Genomic DNA, 18,036 nt, shown 5'->3' on the forward strand with positions numbered 1-18,036 from the left:
ATTTTCAAAAAATATCCAGACTGCAAATATTCAAGGATTTATTGTTATAAAGTTAAAAGAAATCACTACAGAAAATACTTTCAGGATTGACCTTTATCTAGGGTTTTTATACTGTTCTTCCATGTAAAAATTTAGTAGCAAAACTTGTCCATGTGGGTATGTTTTTATATTTTTATTGATTTGAGAGACAGAGGAAGGAAGAGGGAGAGATAGAAACATCAATGATGAGATAGAGTAATTGATGGGCTGCCTCCTGCACCCCTTGCCTGGGGGATCGAACCTGCAACCTGGGCATGTGCCCTGACTGGGAATCAAACTGCGCTCTCCTGGATCCTAGGTGGATGTTCAACCGCTGAGCCACGCCCCTATTGAGTTTCAAAGTGACTTTTCCATTTGACTCTTGAGAAGAGGAGGATTGTACTGTGCTTTGATTTTGTCTGTTTGTTCTCCTATCCCAGTAGACTAAATATCTCATTTAAAGTATCAAAAATTAAAATAAACATGAGATTCAAAAGACTGCAGATGTACTGTTTCAATCATGCAAATATGTCAGGTTTTATTTTCTTAATGAAGTTTTTGAGGGTTTTTTTAATTACAGCATTTAATGAGTCACTGATAACTTAAAATAGTGGGTCCATGCTTAAGATATTTGTTTTATCTTATTTGCTTTTATTTTTAAGGATTGAAACTTAATTTTTAAGGATTTCTCTGATGAGAAGATTTTCTTTTTGTTTCAATATAATTCATTGAGTTTTATTTCTCTCCTGAAGGTAATATTTACAGATTTTAAGGTTGTTAACGTTTTAGCAGTGTGTAACATGCCATTTGAAATCCGTTTGCCAGAGTTCACAAAGAACAATAGACCTCATGCCAGGTAGGCCTTTGAAAACTCACAATAACTTACCAAATTTGAAATTACTTGTCAGGCTATAAATACTTACATTGTGGCTTTTTTTGTGTAGTTATGAACCTGAACTTCATCCTGCTGTGTGCTATCGGATAAAGTCTCTACGAGCCACATTACAGATTTTTTCAACGGGAAGTATCACAGTAACAGGTATTTTATGACATTAAAACCAGACTTGTCAGTTATGTATTAAATGAGATAAGAGGTGCCCATACCAAAATAGAAACAATGTCTAATTTGTCCCCTGCAGTCACTTTTGCCCTTGAAGGGGAACCGGTCTTCTGACTTTTAACACCGTAGATTAGTTTTACCTGCTTTTATATACTATTTTAAAACTACAGTATATTATTTTGTGTCTGTCTTCACTCATTGTCATCCTAGTGAGGTTCATCCTTACTGTGCCTTCCGTGTGGTGGTAGGTCACTCATTCTCATTGCTGTGCACTGTCCAGTGTGTGAATACACTGTCCACAGGCATTCGGATAGCTTCCAGTTTAGAGCTATGAAGAATATTCTAGTATATATTTTCATAATACTGTTTTTAATTTACAGTATCTTGCGTTTGAAATACTAAAGAGAATCCCATTTAATGAACTTTATAAAGGTTTTACATAAGCAAACTATATAAATATAATTGGTACCTATTTGTTACATATTATGTGTGCTGCTTACAACTTTTGAATCGGTATTTGGCAGGGGTGGTTTCAGGACACTAGGTCTCGGTGCCAAAGGGCAGCGTTAGCCGTGCAGGATGACTTTTAAAGGCACCGTGGTTATACATTGCAGATGTTACTTGGGAATCAGGCCCAGCTTTTGGCGCATTGTGAAGGGAAATTTCTTCAGTGGCCTTGAGCCCTTAAAGGAGAAGGAAAATTATTAACACCTTTCAACGCTCAACAAATAGTTTTAGTTTTGACTCTTCCCATGGGTGTCCACACCTCCCTCAGCCAGGGCTGTGCCTGAGTCTAAGGATGGAGCGGTGAGGAAAAGGCTGCGTGGGCCCCTCTTCCAGCCGCCTGTGTCTGGCCTTGGGCCTGCAGACTCTGGAGGGCTCCCAAAGCCTGGCCACGCGTCTCTGCACAGAGTAAAGCAAGGCATGTGTAAAACTGCCTTTTATTGAGCGAGTAGAGAATTAAACAGCACAGCAGCACACTGAAGACAACTGACCTGGTTAATTAGGATGCGTTATATATTCACATGTGGAGTATTTTACGAAATGTTGTAACAATCCCATGAGCACGCACTCAGTGGCTCCCGGGGGCAGTGCGCTTCGGGCGAGGGGTGAGCCGAGTGGGGAGGCAGTGGGCCCGTCACACCCTCCGGGTACACGTGGCGCACGCGCATGTTGTTAGGGTCCTTCGAGGAGGTAAGTGTAGTTAGTAAAACCCTTTTCATTCAGAGTAAGTTTTATGAAAATATTTTCTACTGTTCACTTTTATGTTTCTCTTGAGCTATTTAAATGAAAAGTTACATTTTTGAGAAGGTGTCCCCAGCGGTATATAATTAGCCTGCAGCGTCACCTCATTCCCTCGGGCCTTTTTTCGCCCTGTTGACTGAGCTGTGAGGGTGAAGCGGCCAGATGAGTAGTAAACACGCTGCTGCCAAGTAGTAGCAAGTCTGCGGGCATTTTTAGATCATGTAGCCTCTATAACAGCGTCTGGTTTCCCAACACTTTGGAAGCAGCTTTGTTTTCCTCTGCTGGGTTTCTCGATACTCCTGCGAGCTTCAGTCATCTGACCGAAAGGCAGACTGCAGTGATCAGGGGGATGATAGTTTCCAGGCCCATTTGTCATTTCTTCCTTTAAGAAGCATGTTCTAGCACTTTCTATTCTCTCCCAGAGAGCTTGTGTGCAGTGTTTATGTACACTCTTTTCACACTGGTGCCCTAAAGCAGGATGCATAACATCATCTGTTTCCGATTTCCTTTAACTGTCCAGAAAAACATTTTATTCTCTTGGTTTTTATTATGACTATGTGTATAATTGTGTGTGTAAATTTTTTTAAAACAATAACCCCAAAACTACTTGGGTATTTTTAATTGTGAGAAATTAGCTCTTCCAAGTGCTTTCTCTGCCTCTTCTCAGCCCTTCCTCCATTGTATCTATTGCAGGGCCCAATGTAAAGGCTGTTGCTACTGCTGTGGAACAGATTTACCCATTTGTGTTTGAAAGCAGGAAAGAGATTTTATAATTCATCACTTAATTGGTTAGAATCCCTAACTGAGCACCTTTTAAAACCTGCTGCACATTGGACTCTAAACAAAAGGAAACTGGACCAACAGTAATTGAGGAAATAGACTCTCTTATTCATTCACGGCTACAGTGTAAGCTCCAGTACCTTTGGATTTTATTTCAAACTTTGCTGTAATATAAAAAGGAAGTTTACAAGACATGACATTGCTGCTTTTACAGAAGGACATTCTATTTATTTTCGCAGTAATTCTCATGTCCCCACAAGCAGAGCTGTCACAGTGTGCACTACCTTAAATTGTTTTGTTGTTATTTTTTTCCAGTTTGAGCTAATGTGTTTTATTTGTGAATAGTCTTTTACATTTTTGTATGCTGAATATGGGCACCAAAGAACCTGTAAAAGTTATCTTTTTCAATTGAATGTGCACAAATAAAAGTTTGGAAAAGGTCTCTCTTCATATCCATTCTATAACTTTTATTCCCCATTTTCTATTTTAATAAAAATTGTATTCATAATTCTTTTTTTTAAATCTATGCAAGCTTAGACTTTTGCTAAAGTGTGTTGGCTTCTTTTTGAAGTGTATTTTGTAAATATATATATGCTACATGTATATAGTATCTTTTAATGCTCTGTTACCAAATATCAAATAGGAATTTTTTTTTTCAGATTAGAAATAAAAATGTGTATAAATTCCAGGGAACCAGAATAGAACTTTATAGATTAAGGGTAATGTTTTATGTTGCTAATTTAATATGATAGAAAATGTTTAAATATCTTTTAAAAGTTACAAAATTGTAGTTTTCAAAAGAGAAACCTCTTACTTACAAGATGGATATGAGAAAGAAGCTGTGATGGGTTGTACCTCATATGTACCTTTGTATTCTGGAAAGACTCACCTCTAGTTGTAGGAAAGTAATAATCTTAGGTTGGCACTCAAGGCTATACTGAGAGTCTTATCAAAAGGTGGTATATTGTGCTGTTTTAACAAAAAGTGTCCACAAGCTGCCTCTGTGCCATGGTATCATTATAATCTAGTTCAACTTGAACCTGAAAGCCTTTTTGCAAGATATGTCTTTCCCCTTGCTGTGTCTTATTTAATGGACCTAAAGAGTGACTATTGAGTATATAGGATGGCTGCTCTTGAAGTTATAATAAATATGTATTTGTGAAATAGTGGCTCTCTGGCTCACCTCGAGCCCTGGAGTAGTGATACAGAATCAGCTGCCATTGTGCGCTGCCACATGTGTTTGGGAGTTTAGTATAACCAACAGTGATTTTATCTAGAAATAAGACCTAGTCCAGAATCAAATTAGCTTCTCAGTAGAGACAGTATTCCAGCACAATCTTCCCTGAAAACCTGAATTTCCAAAATGTTTTGAAACCTTTGTGAAAAATTGCAACATCTAACCTCCATATTCTAGAACATTTTCCTTACCATGTTATAAAATCTTGAAAACTTGGTTTAAGCACTGCACTGAACAATACATATTATTTAATTTTTATCTTCTCGATGCCTTCCCCTGCCCTGCCTCTCACTCCCTCATAAGCAGGGGGCAAAGGCTAACTTTTATATTTTCTTTGTGAAAAACTTAATTGTGGTTGTCAGACTTATGTTCTCTTTTTTTTTAACATTTGTGTTTGTTTGCTTCATTTAAAGTTCTAGTAGGATATAGATAACCTCATAAAATAGAGAATAAAATTCAATGAAAAAGTTCCAGGTTCTGTGAAGACTGTTTTAAAAATTTGAGATTTTCCATTTAGTTTTAATTAACAGTATTTAATGAATGACCTCCTGTTTTGCTGTGTTCTCAAAAAAGAAATATGGAAAAGGGGAAAACACATGATTATATGGCCAAGGTACATAACCAGATGTCGTAATATTTTCAGTATTCGAGTGACTTGAAAACTAGGTAGACCAGTAAGCAGCTCATCAAAATGCTTTCTCGGGAAAGAGGAGAAGACAATCTGACCAGGTCTGGTTTCAGGGCCACTGCAGGAGCGTCACCTGGCAGACTCACGGACGACCAGCAGAACCTGACAAAATTGGTGGGAAAGGAGCGGGTCTGATGTCTTCCGCTGGCTTTTCACAAGTGCTGTAAATGTTTTTATAAATAAAAACTGCGAATATATACATACAGATTATAAGTATTTCCCCTTTTTTATTTTTGAAAATCAAAAAGCTCTGATTGGGGGTGTATTGGGTAAAAATTAGTTTGAAGACAGAATTGTTTAGATATAGACTCAGAATAGAAAAATAGAACAAAGTATTTTAAGATACTGAAGTTGAAATCACTATAATAAATCTAATAGTTTTATAAACAGTTTCCTGCTGGTTAACAATGAGTGGCTAACCCAAGAAATAGCTAAAGTATATATAGCATTTGAACTCCAAAGAAAATGTAACAATTTTGTTAAATATCTTATATTCTGTGATGCTTAGCAAAGAACAAAATTTTATATTGATTACCTATCTTGATTTTTTAAAAAGTAATATTAATTCCATCGAAGATTCGTAATGAATTTCTCAAATTGATCCTCTACAGAACATACTCTCTTCTTCCAAAACAAACAAATGAAAAAAACAAAACAGTGCATGCTCTAACTTGCATGTGAAATGTACCGTGGCAGAATGGAGACCTCAGGTCTTTCCTCATAATTTCCCTGCCAGTTTTAATCGAGATAGTACATTTCAGAACCAAGACTTTTAGTCATTCTCCTGAGTGTCTGATAATATAGTTTTACTATTTCGTACATCAGTCTTCCACTTTGTTACAAGGAAATGTAGTAGATCACGTATCCTTATATCAAAGTTGGGACAGCTTGTTATGTGCCAGGAGGAAAATTCCAGGCTAAATAAAAAGGGGTTTTGTTTTTGACTTAGGATTCTCTTTTCTTCAGGTTAATCATATTTTTGGATTCATTTTCAAGGTAAGTTGCTCATTAAGTTTTTTTAGTGTCTTCCATAGCTTATATTAGTGGTTTGAGATTCTTTACTGTAGATTTTCTATCACATCTAAATTCTATTGGTAAAATGCTTCACCAAGTTTTAAAATTCAACTGGAGAAATGCACAAGAGAGCAACCTATTGTTGTGTGGGTGAAAACCCAGGTTTCTGGTACAGCTGGCAATCTGTTTCACCATAGAGAAGAATGTAGTGAGGGAATTGTCCTGCTGTCTGTCATTTATCATGTCTGCAGCTATCTGAAAGTCAGCATCAGTTATAGTGTGTGTGCTGTAACCTGAGGTAGTGGTAATCCTGAGAAGTGCAAAGGATTGTAGGAAACTGGATCGCTATTAAGTTACCGTGAATGCCTTACAAAGAGAATTTTATGAGCTTGTCTTGAAAAGTCAAATCTAACTGCTTAGAGATTTGAATAAATAACCTAGTGGCCTGACTCCTAATATTTTAATAATGGCTGTTTCTAAATAAATGTCCCAGGGATTTCAAATTGTCCTTTCTATTCATACTTTTTAAATGGATGGGAACATGCTTATTTTTCTCAGCCATTGCAGAATTGTTTCTCTCATTATTTTATAACACCAATATGAAATTCATAAAAGTAAGGTACTTTGCCTTACATTATAGCTCATAATTCATAAAATAAGATGCATAATGTTTGTACCTATTAAACTGTAATTAGGAATTATCACTAAAGTCCTAGCCAGCACCCTATTCTAATCTAGAACATACATGCAATTGTCCTGCCTGGTTCTTCTCTACACGAGACCCAGTACAAGTAGCGTCTCAGTAGGGAAAAAACTGTAAGGTTGTGTTTAGCCCACTTACTGTCTGGATGGTACAGCTGCAACTGCCTCTCTGCATACGCACCTGAAGGCAAAAGGTGCTTGCATCACTGGTTCAGTTTTTCAGAGCTGCTCTGTGAAAAGGTGGAAAGTGTTGAACCAGCCAGTATTTTTTTTCCACCCGGTATCCTGCTCAGAATAATAGAGGCTTGGGACCTTATACCTCACTTCCCTGTTGTGGGTGGAGATTAAAGGTGGTCTTTATAAATTCGCTTCATGACACTAAAAGGCAACCTGGGAGTGGCCAACATGTATTGGTATGAAGACATCGTACTAAATGTTCTTACACTGGATCAACATTTATAAGGTTTTGAGGCCATTGGGTCTCCGGAAAAAGCTGCCCCGGTTGTCGCCCACCACTCAGCTTTTACACTCTAAGAGCTGTTCTTGTGTGTTTCTTTGGAGTTTCGGCGCTAATTCGTCTTGGTGATCCCGCATGAAACAAATGTTGTTTTTCACGTAGTTCCTGAAAGAGAAAGAGGCGCTAATGAAAACGTCATTCTTAGTTTACAGTCCTTGAAAAACAATGTGCAGGCTACTGTTTTTTAAATCCCCCTGGGCTTTAATATCTTAGCTATACAAAAAAAAAACAAAAACACATTTGCTGTTGCAGAGCCTTGATGTGTCATAGAATGCAGTCAGCTGCGTAGAGCTGCCGGTCAACCTCGCGCGGAGGGTCAGGGGGGTGTCTTCTCAGACCACTGCTGTATGCAGAGGAGTCCGAGGAGAGAGTTGCATAGTGCTAATGGAGGTAGCGTCCCAGATCCTCTCATTTGTTTCCATTTCTCAAACTCTGCCAAGATGCCTATAAAATTTAGATTACCTGTTTGTGCATTGTTCCCTTGCTCCTGCTTTAATACATTCTTTTCTACAGGATTTCTCCCCTCGTCATGAAAATATGCTCTAGTATTTTACATTTGTTAGAAGTCCACCTTTGAACCTCTCCTTTCAAATAGCTTCTGGGATTTTACCAGTTAATCAAGTGACTGAGACTTGCCTGGTACTAGGGTAGGTGCTTTGGAGAGAGAAGAAAGAAAAGGACTCCTGCTTTCCAGGAGCTACATTGTAATAGGACAGCACGTAAGCATATAATTTCAAGTCATGAAAATGCAAATGAGAAAAACATGAAAAGTGACTTATTTTGGTAGGGGCTGTATCATACTTCTGGCATCTCTAAAGAGGTAACATTTGATCAGAAACGAGTCAAGGAGGGAACCAAGTGAACTGCAAGTTAAGCATTGTACTTACAGAAAGAACAATATGGCTGGAGCACTGACAAGTACACAAAAGGAAAAGAGCGTTTTGTTTTGTTTTTAGATGGGGAAGAAACCACACCAGGTTTCTACGCTAATAAGCAGAGATCCAGCAGACAGGCAAGATACAATGATGCAGGGATGAGCAGGGAGAGCTGTTGGAGAATGTCCCAGAGAAGAGAGAGGGAGGGAAGTGTTTGGCCTCACATAGGAATGGTGGAGCTAAGAGAGCCAGAGGGATGGTGGCGGATTGGATACAAATACCAATGTGGGGGTTGATGGGGAAGGTTATGGAAGTTCCCTTCTGATTGTGCCATTTTCTTAATGAAGTGGGGAGCAGGGCCATCAGTGGGAGTAAGCAGGGCGAGGTGGGAAGGCTTCCAGAGAGGAGGTGTTGAGCAGTTGTCTAGGACAGAGGCAGGTAATGGACTAGGAACGGGTGTGCAGGCAGCATTGAGAGCCACTGGAAGTCCATGTTTATGATGTTAAGTGAGACCCGGGCCTGTGCTTGTGTGCATTCTCAGCCAAGTTCATCTCCGTGGCTGCAGAGAAGCACACGGTAAGCCTTAAAGTGTAAATTAGATCATGTCACTCCTGTGCTTAAGATAGTAGCTTCCCGTTACACCTAGAATGAATCCAAACTCAGCTTACAAACCTGTACACACCAGTCCCTCCCAACTTTCTAACTGGATCTCAAAGGCTGCAGCCTCCTGGATTTCTTTAGGTTCCTGGCTCATGATTATCACCCAGATTTTTATCCTAAATGTCACCTCTCACAATAATTTCTCAGCTCCTTCAATCAAAACTAGCCCCCCAGTCACTATTTTATCAGTGTGTTTTGCTCGCTGATTAATTGTAGCACCTGGCACATAAGAGATGCTCAGTAAATATTAAATGAATTTGAATGAGTGAAGGAATGGGCACATAAAATTCACTAGTGAAAGTGAAGGATAGGCCCCAGAATTAAAATATTTACTAAGCAAGAACTTGTTAGGTTTCTCTACATGATTCCACTTAAATAGAAAAGTCACAGCTGAAATAGCACATGCAGCAAATGTCCCATTTTGAGTTTGTAACTTGCAAGGCAGAAATTCAAAATAAAATCCTTGCAAATTACGTTATTGCTGAAATCTTTCCCGACCTCTCCGCTGAGTCACTTTATTTTATAAGAAACTTCACAGCCTTGGAAGGGTATTTGTTTTCTCAGGCTGGTAGGGATAGGAGTAAGAAACCCACCTCCAAATACCCGAGGAACCTAGAGCAATGTGTAGTATGAGTCTGGAGTTGCTTTGATAGTCTAGTTTCCTTTCTCCGTAGCAAATCACTGGGACATACACAGAAGGACCATCTGTTTCCCTGGTGACAAAAGTTGCCTCGTTGTTTCCTTAACTCCTGAATTCACAGACCGCCCCCTTCACTCAGCCCTGTCCTCCCTCAGTCTTCAGGTTCACTTCAGCTTCTGTGTCCTCGCAAGTTCCCTGGGCTTCCTGCCACCCCACGTTTACTGCGCGAGCTGGATACTTTTCAGTACCATTACATATTTTATTTTTATTTCTGCCTCTGACATTTCCCTCCAGGGACCCTTGTTTAACATGCATACTTCATACATACTTTGATCAATCGACACGACTCAGGCTGCTTACATTTTCACTTTTAAAGCCTTGCCAACCTGCTGCTTCAAGCTAAGACGAGCCCCAGCCTCCCCAGTGTTGCGTAAATGGGAGTTCCCCAAGGTTTCTGCAAACAACTTTGTTTCTTGCCTGCCGTCAGCACTGGACTTCGCCACACGGATACACCCCAGCAGACACTGCCCCTGCTGCTAGAAATGAGTTTAAAATGCAGAATCATTTCGCCGCCTCATCTTTCATGGTTCTCTGCACCAGTGCCCTTACCTGCTTTTGTTCTTTAATACCAACTTCTCAAGACTTGTGTGGTCTGTCTGGGGGTCTACCCTTGGCTTTAGCTTCCATCCTACTTTACAATTTATAACTTTCTTGGAGAGCATTTGGGTTTGAGTTACCGCATGACTCAAAAGTGACAGAAATATGATTCTTTCAAAAACATGGCCTAATTCAGTTTTACTCATTTAGACAGATTCCTTTCCCACCCCAGATTCTGACTGAATAGCTTTGTTCAGCTTTAGATCGTATGTTCTTAGGGAATGTCTTATTCTGGAGTCCCACTAGACTGAAAGATGGGCCCTTCTTAAGTTTTGCCTTCACATTTTCATTGGGTTTGCAGTTTGATACATTCTGACAGCCACGTCAGAATAGATTTGAAAGTTTCTTAACCTTAACTCATCCAGAACATTCTGCCTTCAAGTTGACTTTATAAGAAAGAGCACAAAAAGGGAGTGATATAGCAGGGTAGCTTCCTTCAATGAATTCATTACTACTTCCCCCCTGCCTCAGTTTTTCAGCTAGAGCTGCTCACAAGGATTTGAACAAACCTTTATTTTTAAGGGGATTTTGCTCCCCCGGCTAGTAGATGGGTAGCTCAAAAGGGCGCATACACGAGGTGGGTTTCCAAAAAGCCAATAAGACGGAAGCCCCAGGACCCCCACCTGCACAGCCCCTTGCAAGACCCACGTAGTCGTGTATAATTTTGCATTCATAATTTGTAATCTTTCTTAACCAGGCCCTCAAAAGCTTAAGCTCCACAAAATGTGGATCTGCCCCTGCTTGTGTACCTGTGTATTGAGGAGTAAATCTATTTCTCCAACGCAGGTGTTTCTCAACTCCAGCTCCCAGTGAACACTGGCCTCCTTTCCCCTCCACTTGCATGTCCCACAGGGCACCTCACAGACACTACAAACTGAACTCGGTGTTGTCCCCGACCAGCCCCCAAACTCATGCTTCCCAAGCCGCCTCTTTCTCCCGCTCTGGGCCTTCACTGAATGTCCCATCGTTTACTGGGTTAGTTCCCTGAGCCAGCGAGAGATCCCAGCTCCCTCTGCTCCCTCGCGGCCTTTCCAGTCCGGCTCCGAGCTGTGTGACTTCTATCCCCACACGCAGTGTCCTGACTCCCCCAAGTGTCCTGACTCCCCCAACACGCTCCTCCAAGGCCTCCCTCGCTCGGCATCTCCCCTCCCATTGCCCAGGTTTTGCCGGCGTGCTTCTTCAAAAATCTGCCTACTTTCCCCCTGCACTGTTGTTGTAACCATGTCCCACTACTTTCAGGATAAAATCCAAATCCTTTCCCAGGACGAATAAGACCCTTGCTGACGGCTCCGCCCTGTGCTCTGGGCTCATCCCTCGGTCCCCAGCTCGGAAGCTGCCCTCTTCATCCCACCCGTGAGCGTGCTGGCCTCTGCCTGGCACCCCTCCTCTGCGGCCCACACGTTCCTCTGGCCAGGGAGCGCTTTCGGGACCCTGCTCTGGCATTCTCTCTTTCGGGGAGCGCTGAGAGATGAAACCCTCCAATGTACTTTCCTTCCTGCCTCCCGACGCGGCGTATTGCCGTGGCCTGTTTGCTGGCCTGCCTCTTAAAGAAGCGATGGGCTCTTTATCTCCTGTACCTTCAGTTCTTTCCTGGTACGGTGCCTGGCCAGGAGATGGTCAGCAAAGTGCTCAATAAGTGACATGTGCAGGGGCGGAGGAGAGAGTGCTCTGGGACAGCCAGCGTCTCACTCAGCTGAGCACAGACCTTTCCCCACTCCCACTATACACACCAATCGATGTGTCTCTCTCTCATTGCTGTTTCTCTCTCTCCCCTTTCCACTCTCTCTGAAAAGCAATGGAAAAAAGTCTCCTCGGGTGAAGATTAAAAAAAAATAATTTACTTTGTGGCCTATTTGGAATAATTGTAGACTTGTAAGCCTTAATTTTCCTGATAATCTTAGCCTTAACAAGTGCTTACGGCTTAAAGAGACCGGCAAGTATGGTAGAGATGGGAGAACTGAAGAGAAGGGTCTAGCGCAGGTGAGCCTGACTTTCCGGGATCTACCCTGAACCCCAAACAAAAAAACCCTGCGTCAGGGGACGCTAGGGAGATGCGAAGGGTTCTTTGATCATTGCTGGAAAGAGCTTTAAAAGGTTCTAATTCCTTAGCTGAGTCACCCAAACTAAATATATGGCAGAGAAACTGGAATTATGCTTTGAGATATGGTTTCACACAAAAGGGAATATCCTAAAATACTGTCAGGTATTATGATTTAGTTGTATATAAAAGCTGCATTTTTACCAAAGAGTGCTGTTCAGAGAGCAATGCACATCCTACTTACGATTTTGCCAGCTCCATTGATATTTGTTCCAAAGAGCATCCCTTTGTCTCAGGTATAAACATGACAATAAAGCCCAGGGCTGCAAGACTCATGATTGCGTATATAAAGCACACCCATGGCAGGCCAATGAGATCTATAAAGGACAAAAGGAATTGGTTAGAAATGTGTTTTGTGTTGCTTGTGGACAGCTGCTTCTTAGAGCATAAAACATGTATTTTCAAGCATGCAGGTAGTGTCCTGGGAAACAGCAATACAAATGAAAGCGAGATAGCCAGGGTCTGAGAGTTTCATGTTTACAAACCACCCAACTTTCTCTGGCAGAATAAATAGCAGTCGTGTAACCATCACAATTTAAACCCAATGCTGTCTTCTTGGTGAGCATGCTTTTCTTTTTGCTCATTGCAAAGAGAACCTGAAACAACAGAAACATAAAGCAGAAGGTAAAATACCTCCTCTCCTCAGCTCCACAATTCCTCTCTGGGAATCACTGCGGTAGCAGTTTGGTTCCTATTAATGGACATTTTAAAAGACATATTGATACAGATAGATTTTCTTGGAACAAACCCTTCTTTACTCTGAGTCAATAAATCATGTCATGTTGGCAATATTTTATCATTTAGTAGCTAGCGTATTTGCAATGCTTCTTCCTGCATTCAGAGAAAAAAGCAATGATGATGAAAGTCATTTGCTTGCTCAGATGCAGCAGCAAGAAGCCAGATGGATCTCACCTGCCAGCCTAGTTTTCCCTCTGACTTCTGGCCAAAGGTACAGTCCCTTTGTAGTTACTGACCAAGGTCAAAGTACGTTAGCTGGTGAGAGATGGCCCCCCATGCACCTGAGCCTGCATTTGCAGCAGGCCGTCCCTGGCTCAGCAGCAGAGAGTCCAGGGTTGCTGAGAGTGGTGAGAAGGAAGCTGGCTCTTTTTGCACACAGGCTCAGACCAACCACAGGCTGCAGCCTTGCAAACAGTCCTCAGCAGCTGCAGCCACTAATCCCGACCGGCCAACCAGGAAAACTAACCAAACAGTTCCATACGAAGCAGCTTCATAAGCGCAGTGTGGAAGGAGCTGAGCACATTAACCACCAGACAGTCAGCTGTGCCGCGGGGGGGAGAGGCAGGAAGGAGGAACAGCACTGCTGTCCCGGCATTCTATCTACACTGATGGCCCTGTGCTCTTCTTGCTGCTGGCACAGGGTTTTGCCCAAGTGAGTGGCTAGTAAAGTGTATTTCATTCTGGAGCATAAAACCAGTATATGAAGAGTGAAAAACCCCCAAAGGTTGTCTGTCCCCTATTGTGTTTGAGCACTTTCAGTAACGGGGGGCTCACCACTTTACAAAGATTGTCTGTGCAAGGTGAGCGGCCCTACCTGTTGGAAAGGCGCTCCTTACCAGTTCCTAAGTGCAAGCCTGCCCTCCAGGAACTCCGGTTCAGAGGTTCTGCTTTGTCTTCTGGATCAGCTCTCCCCGTCCCTCTCCAAGACAGAACTCAAATATTTCTGTGCACCCTCATCCCTTCCCTGAGCATCCTCTCGTCCAAGTCAAACACCCTGAACTCTTGCAACTGTTCTCCACAACCACAATGTTAGATAGGACAAGCCTCTCAGGGTCTGGGTCATTCTTGCTAAATGCTATTCTTGCTAAATGTTAAAATGTAGTACAGCACTTTGCAGACCAGCAAGGAGAATAAGCTTGACCTGAACCCAACCTAATACGTGTAACAACATGTAACTGACCTAATAGTGTATATAAGCAATGGCTAAGCCCCCCTTCAGGGAGGCAGAGCTTTGGATGTCAATCCCCTGCCTCCTTTACCTGCTGCAAGTAAATAAAACTCCCTTGTGACAAACACGTCTCACATGTCTCATCTAACCAGCGAACCCCTTGAGTTCCATCACGTGCCCATGTCATCCAGGTTGCACTTGCTTGGTGGACACACTACAACCCTTCTGAAAGCAAGTGTAGAATTTCAGGCTTAGCCTAGTTAAAAGTCATCTACATATTTCAGATTATCCCAACATTTGTTCTAAGAGCCCCTGAAGAACTTGGGAATCTTCTTTAGTCATCCTATATATTCACTATCCTTCCCAGAGGTTCGTGCCATCTGTTTTTGTCTCTTATGATTTCCATTCTTCCTTTTATATTTCTCTTTTTCCACACCAAACAGCAGACAAGGGTGTGTGTGTGTGTGTGTGTGTGTGTGTGTGTGTGTGTGTGTGTGTGAAGGTGAAGGGCACAGGTCTCTAGGTGTGATTTGAGTAGGAGAGGTATGGTGGGTGTTAATGACCAGTTCCTTTGTTTCTTTTAATATTGGGCTATTTCTAAAAAAGTAGGAAGGATACAAACATTTTAAAATTTTATATAAAACTCAATCCATGCTTATTTAACAACTCCCAAAGTTCCAGATGTAGATGTATTTGGAAAAAAGTGCTTGACAAGATTAAGAAGTACTATATAGAGATATATAGATGTATACACTTTTGCATATACATCCATTTTTGAAAATTTATACATAATATGTACATATTATTCACATTCTTCCAATGGTTTTATAATTATATTTTATACTCTGTTTGAATCGTGACTCAAACATATAACTTAAATTGATTGATATGTCCCTTAAAATTTGTAAGTTTTATCTCCATATCTCCTCTCCTCCCTCCCTCTCACTTTATATCTTTAATAAAGAAACTGGGTCATTCACCTTGTAGTTTTCCCAGGTGGGATTTTGCTGATTGTCTTCATATCGCATGACTTTCTGTCCTTTGTTTCCTGTAAACTGCTGTTGAGATCTAGAGCAGCGATTTTCAACCTTCTTCATCTCCTGGCACATAAACTAATTACTAAAATTCTGCAGCACACCAAAAATATATTATATATTTTGCTGATCTGAAAAAAATAGGTTTAATTTTGGTTCATTCACACTGGACAGCTATTGTTGTGTTGGCTGTTGTCATTTTTTTTTTATTTGACAACCTAAGAGAAAAGAGGTCAGTGCCCTGATGAAATAGCCAGGTATCGCATGTTTTAAAATTCTTGCAGCACATCAGCTGAAAATTGCTGATCAGCTGAAAATTGCTGATCTAGAGGCTTGAGGAGATTTAGATTTTTTTTTTGCAACCTTTATATATATATGTATTTCTACATATTTTTTTAAAAAGGAAAGAACGAAAACTCAACTCCTTGGTCAGTTTTGGAGGATGCTACGGAACCACGCATTATTTCAAAAACTAAAAAATAAAGAGAAAGTTTCAAGTATTTAATTTTTCTTTCTTAAATGACCCATACTTCAGGATAGGCAAATAACTGATAGTTATTAGAAATTCCTTCTAATAGTTACACAAGACATTTCTTCTTAGAGAGGTATTAGAGATAAAAATTTAGAAGGAATGACAGAATAAAAATAATGGATCTGGGCAATGATCCTCAAAGGAAGCCCATGTGACAAGCAAATGAGATAGGCCTCCGATGGCCAGGCAGAGCTGTCACCTACAAAGGAGTTTGCAAACAAAGGGACAAGAAAATCTAAATCTCCTCAAGCCTCTAGATCTAAACAGCAGTTTTCAGGACATACAAAGGACAGAGGTCCTGCGATATGACGACAATCAGCAAAATCCCGCCTGGGGAAAACTATGAAATGAATGATCCAGTTTCTTCATTAAAAATATAAAGTGAGGGGGAGGGAGGGGAGGAGAAATGAAGATGAAACCTACAAAATGCAAGAGACATATCAATCAACTGTAAGTTATACATATTCAAACAAACAAAATATAAAAAAGTAACTATAAGACACTTTGAAGAATGTGAATACCGACTGGATATTGATACCAAGGGATTTTTATTAATATTTTTAGGTCGATAATGATATTGTGGTTATAGTTCTTAAATGTCTTATCTTTTAGAGGTCCATGCTGAAACTTTATAGACAAATGACATTCTGTCTGAGATGTGTCATAAAACAATGTTGGGGGGAAGAGCAGGTGATGTTTTAAATGAATTAAGGTTGACAACCCTTTAAGTTGGGTGGTGGGTACATCAGGTTCCTTGCCACTCTCTTTACTTTGGAATGTGTTTGAAAATGCCCACAGTAAAATGTTTTTTAGTTGAATGTGCTTCCCAAAGGCATTAGTAGAAGAAGACACAGCCTTACCGGTCACGGTCAAAAATGTCAGCGAGATGAGGAGGTTGATGCCCCAGTTCATGCTGGACGTTAAAGCCATGGCTCTTCCTCTGATTCCACCGGGAAAAATCTCACTGAGCACCAGCCAGGGCACTAGAGGAAAGGCAGAGGGGGCGGGCACTGCACAATGATCAGAAACCACTGAAACGGAGGGCAGCCCCCCAACCTCCACCCTCGTCCTGTGTGATTCGCAGCTGGAGAGCAGGCCACGTGCTTGCTCCTTACCTCCAGCCAAGTGAGGAAGGGTTCAGGAGGAACCCTGAGAGAGCCTGACAGTGGTCCCCAGAGTAGGGGCAGGGATTTGAAGTGCTGTATGTGACACAGGCCTGACAAATGCAAATGAGAGGGGCAAGGGGTGGGGCCACCTGCCAAGCACAAAACCTCAAAGTCAGTCCCTCTGGGCCCTTTTCTGCAATCTTATTTGCCTGTGACCTTGGAGAAATCCAGCATCATAGCTACCGAGTGCGTAGGAAATAAAGCTCTGAGGCTGGGAGGAGGGACGTGGCTTCTCTCATTTCTGCTTGGGCCTCCTGGCCTGGGGCGAGCTAGGAAGAGAGAACCTCTAAATTAAATAGAGCGCCAAGGTTTGATTAGTATACCAGACTAAACATTTGAATTTCTGAGACTCTTCTTGGCATGAAAACTCATCAAAGGACTTTTTATTATCTGAGAATGACAGGGAACCTAATAGGACCTGCTCCATGGAATTAGAAAGGGAAGCCGAGGAGCAAATTAACTTGTCTCCTGCTCACAGCCTATCTAACCGAGTTTGCCTAATAAATTGGCTGCGAGTCCCTACAACGAGCTGAGCACTTTACAGACCTTATCTCATTTGATCCTCACAAAATCTTACAAGACCAGAACTATTACTCTCCCTCTTTTATGGAAGAGGAAACTGAGGCTTAAGGAATTCATAATTAGCCAAGGTCATGGGGCTCATGAGTGGCGGAGGTGGCATTAAGCCCTGGCAAATCACTCTGGAACTCATGCTTTTTAATCACGGTGCTCTCTTGGGGGTGACTCAATAAGTATTAGTTAATGAATAATTAAATCTGGAGTACAAACACCTTTGAAAGAAGGATTTAGGAGCTGCCCAGCCCTGGCTTACTGCTGACTAAGTCACCTTGTGTTGGACAGCCATCGATTATATATGGACCAGCTGCACCACCCTAGCCTAGAGGAGGCCAGGGAGGAGTCCCACCTTCCAGCAACCACTTGGGCCACCTGTGCCAGAACCACACAGTCAGCTGTGCCTCTAATTTAACAATGTCTTTCATGACACCATCACTCTCTGTAGAGAAAACATCTGCTCTTAGTAAATTTGCTGTTTTAAAGTAAGAAAAAAATAAATAATAGAAGAGGGCAGGAAAAACATTTTTTTCTTGAATATCTTCTCCAAGTAAATCTATATAGGGTTACCTTTAGAGCCTGGAATAAAATTGTTAAGAAAAGGACCATGATTGTTATTGTTCTAATTAGCAGG

At 41.4% G+C, this 18,036-nt stretch overlaps 2 protein-coding genes across 5 annotated transcripts in view; one reads left to right on the top strand and one right to left on the bottom strand.

The window, feature by feature from the left end:
* The window catches only part of TBPL1 (TATA-box binding protein like 1), a 27,126-nt gene extending 21,893 nt beyond the window's left edge, over positions 1–5,233 (top strand). The window contains exons 5-7 of the mRNA XM_081139892.1: positions 771–874; positions 963–1,057; positions 3,017–5,233. Of these exons, the coding sequence (XP_080996018.1) occupies positions 771–874; positions 963–1,057; positions 3,017–3,096 (279 nt within the window). The 3' untranslated portion in view covers positions 3,097–5,233. The remainder of the gene's footprint in view (positions 1–770; positions 875–962; positions 1,058–3,016) is intronic.
* Positions 1–18,036, bottom strand: part of SLC2A12 (solute carrier family 2 member 12) — a 50,476-nt gene that overhangs the window by 2,627 nt on the left and 29,813 nt on the right. The window contains exons 3-5 of one of the 4 annotated variants that reach the window (XR_013998979.1): positions 16,524–16,673; positions 12,376–12,508; positions 7,188–7,366 (exon numbers count right to left, since the gene is read on the bottom strand). Coding sequence is in view for 2 of the 4 variants with exons in the window: in XM_081139886.1 (XP_080996012.1) it covers positions 7,261–7,366; positions 12,376–12,508; positions 16,524–16,673 (389 nt within the window). In the remaining 2 variants the exon portion in view is untranslated. Of the gene's footprint in view, positions 1–4,676; positions 7,367–12,375; positions 12,509–16,523; positions 16,674–18,036 lie in introns of those variants that run through there. The other 3 variants (XR_013998980.1, XM_081139887.1, XM_081139886.1) reach the window with 3 other exon arrangements.

This window comes from Miniopterus schreibersii, assembly GCF_964146895.1.
Source record: "Miniopterus schreibersii genome assembly, chromosome: 6".
Lineage (NCBI taxonomy): Eukaryota > Metazoa > Chordata > Mammalia > Chiroptera > Miniopteridae > Miniopterus > Miniopterus schreibersii.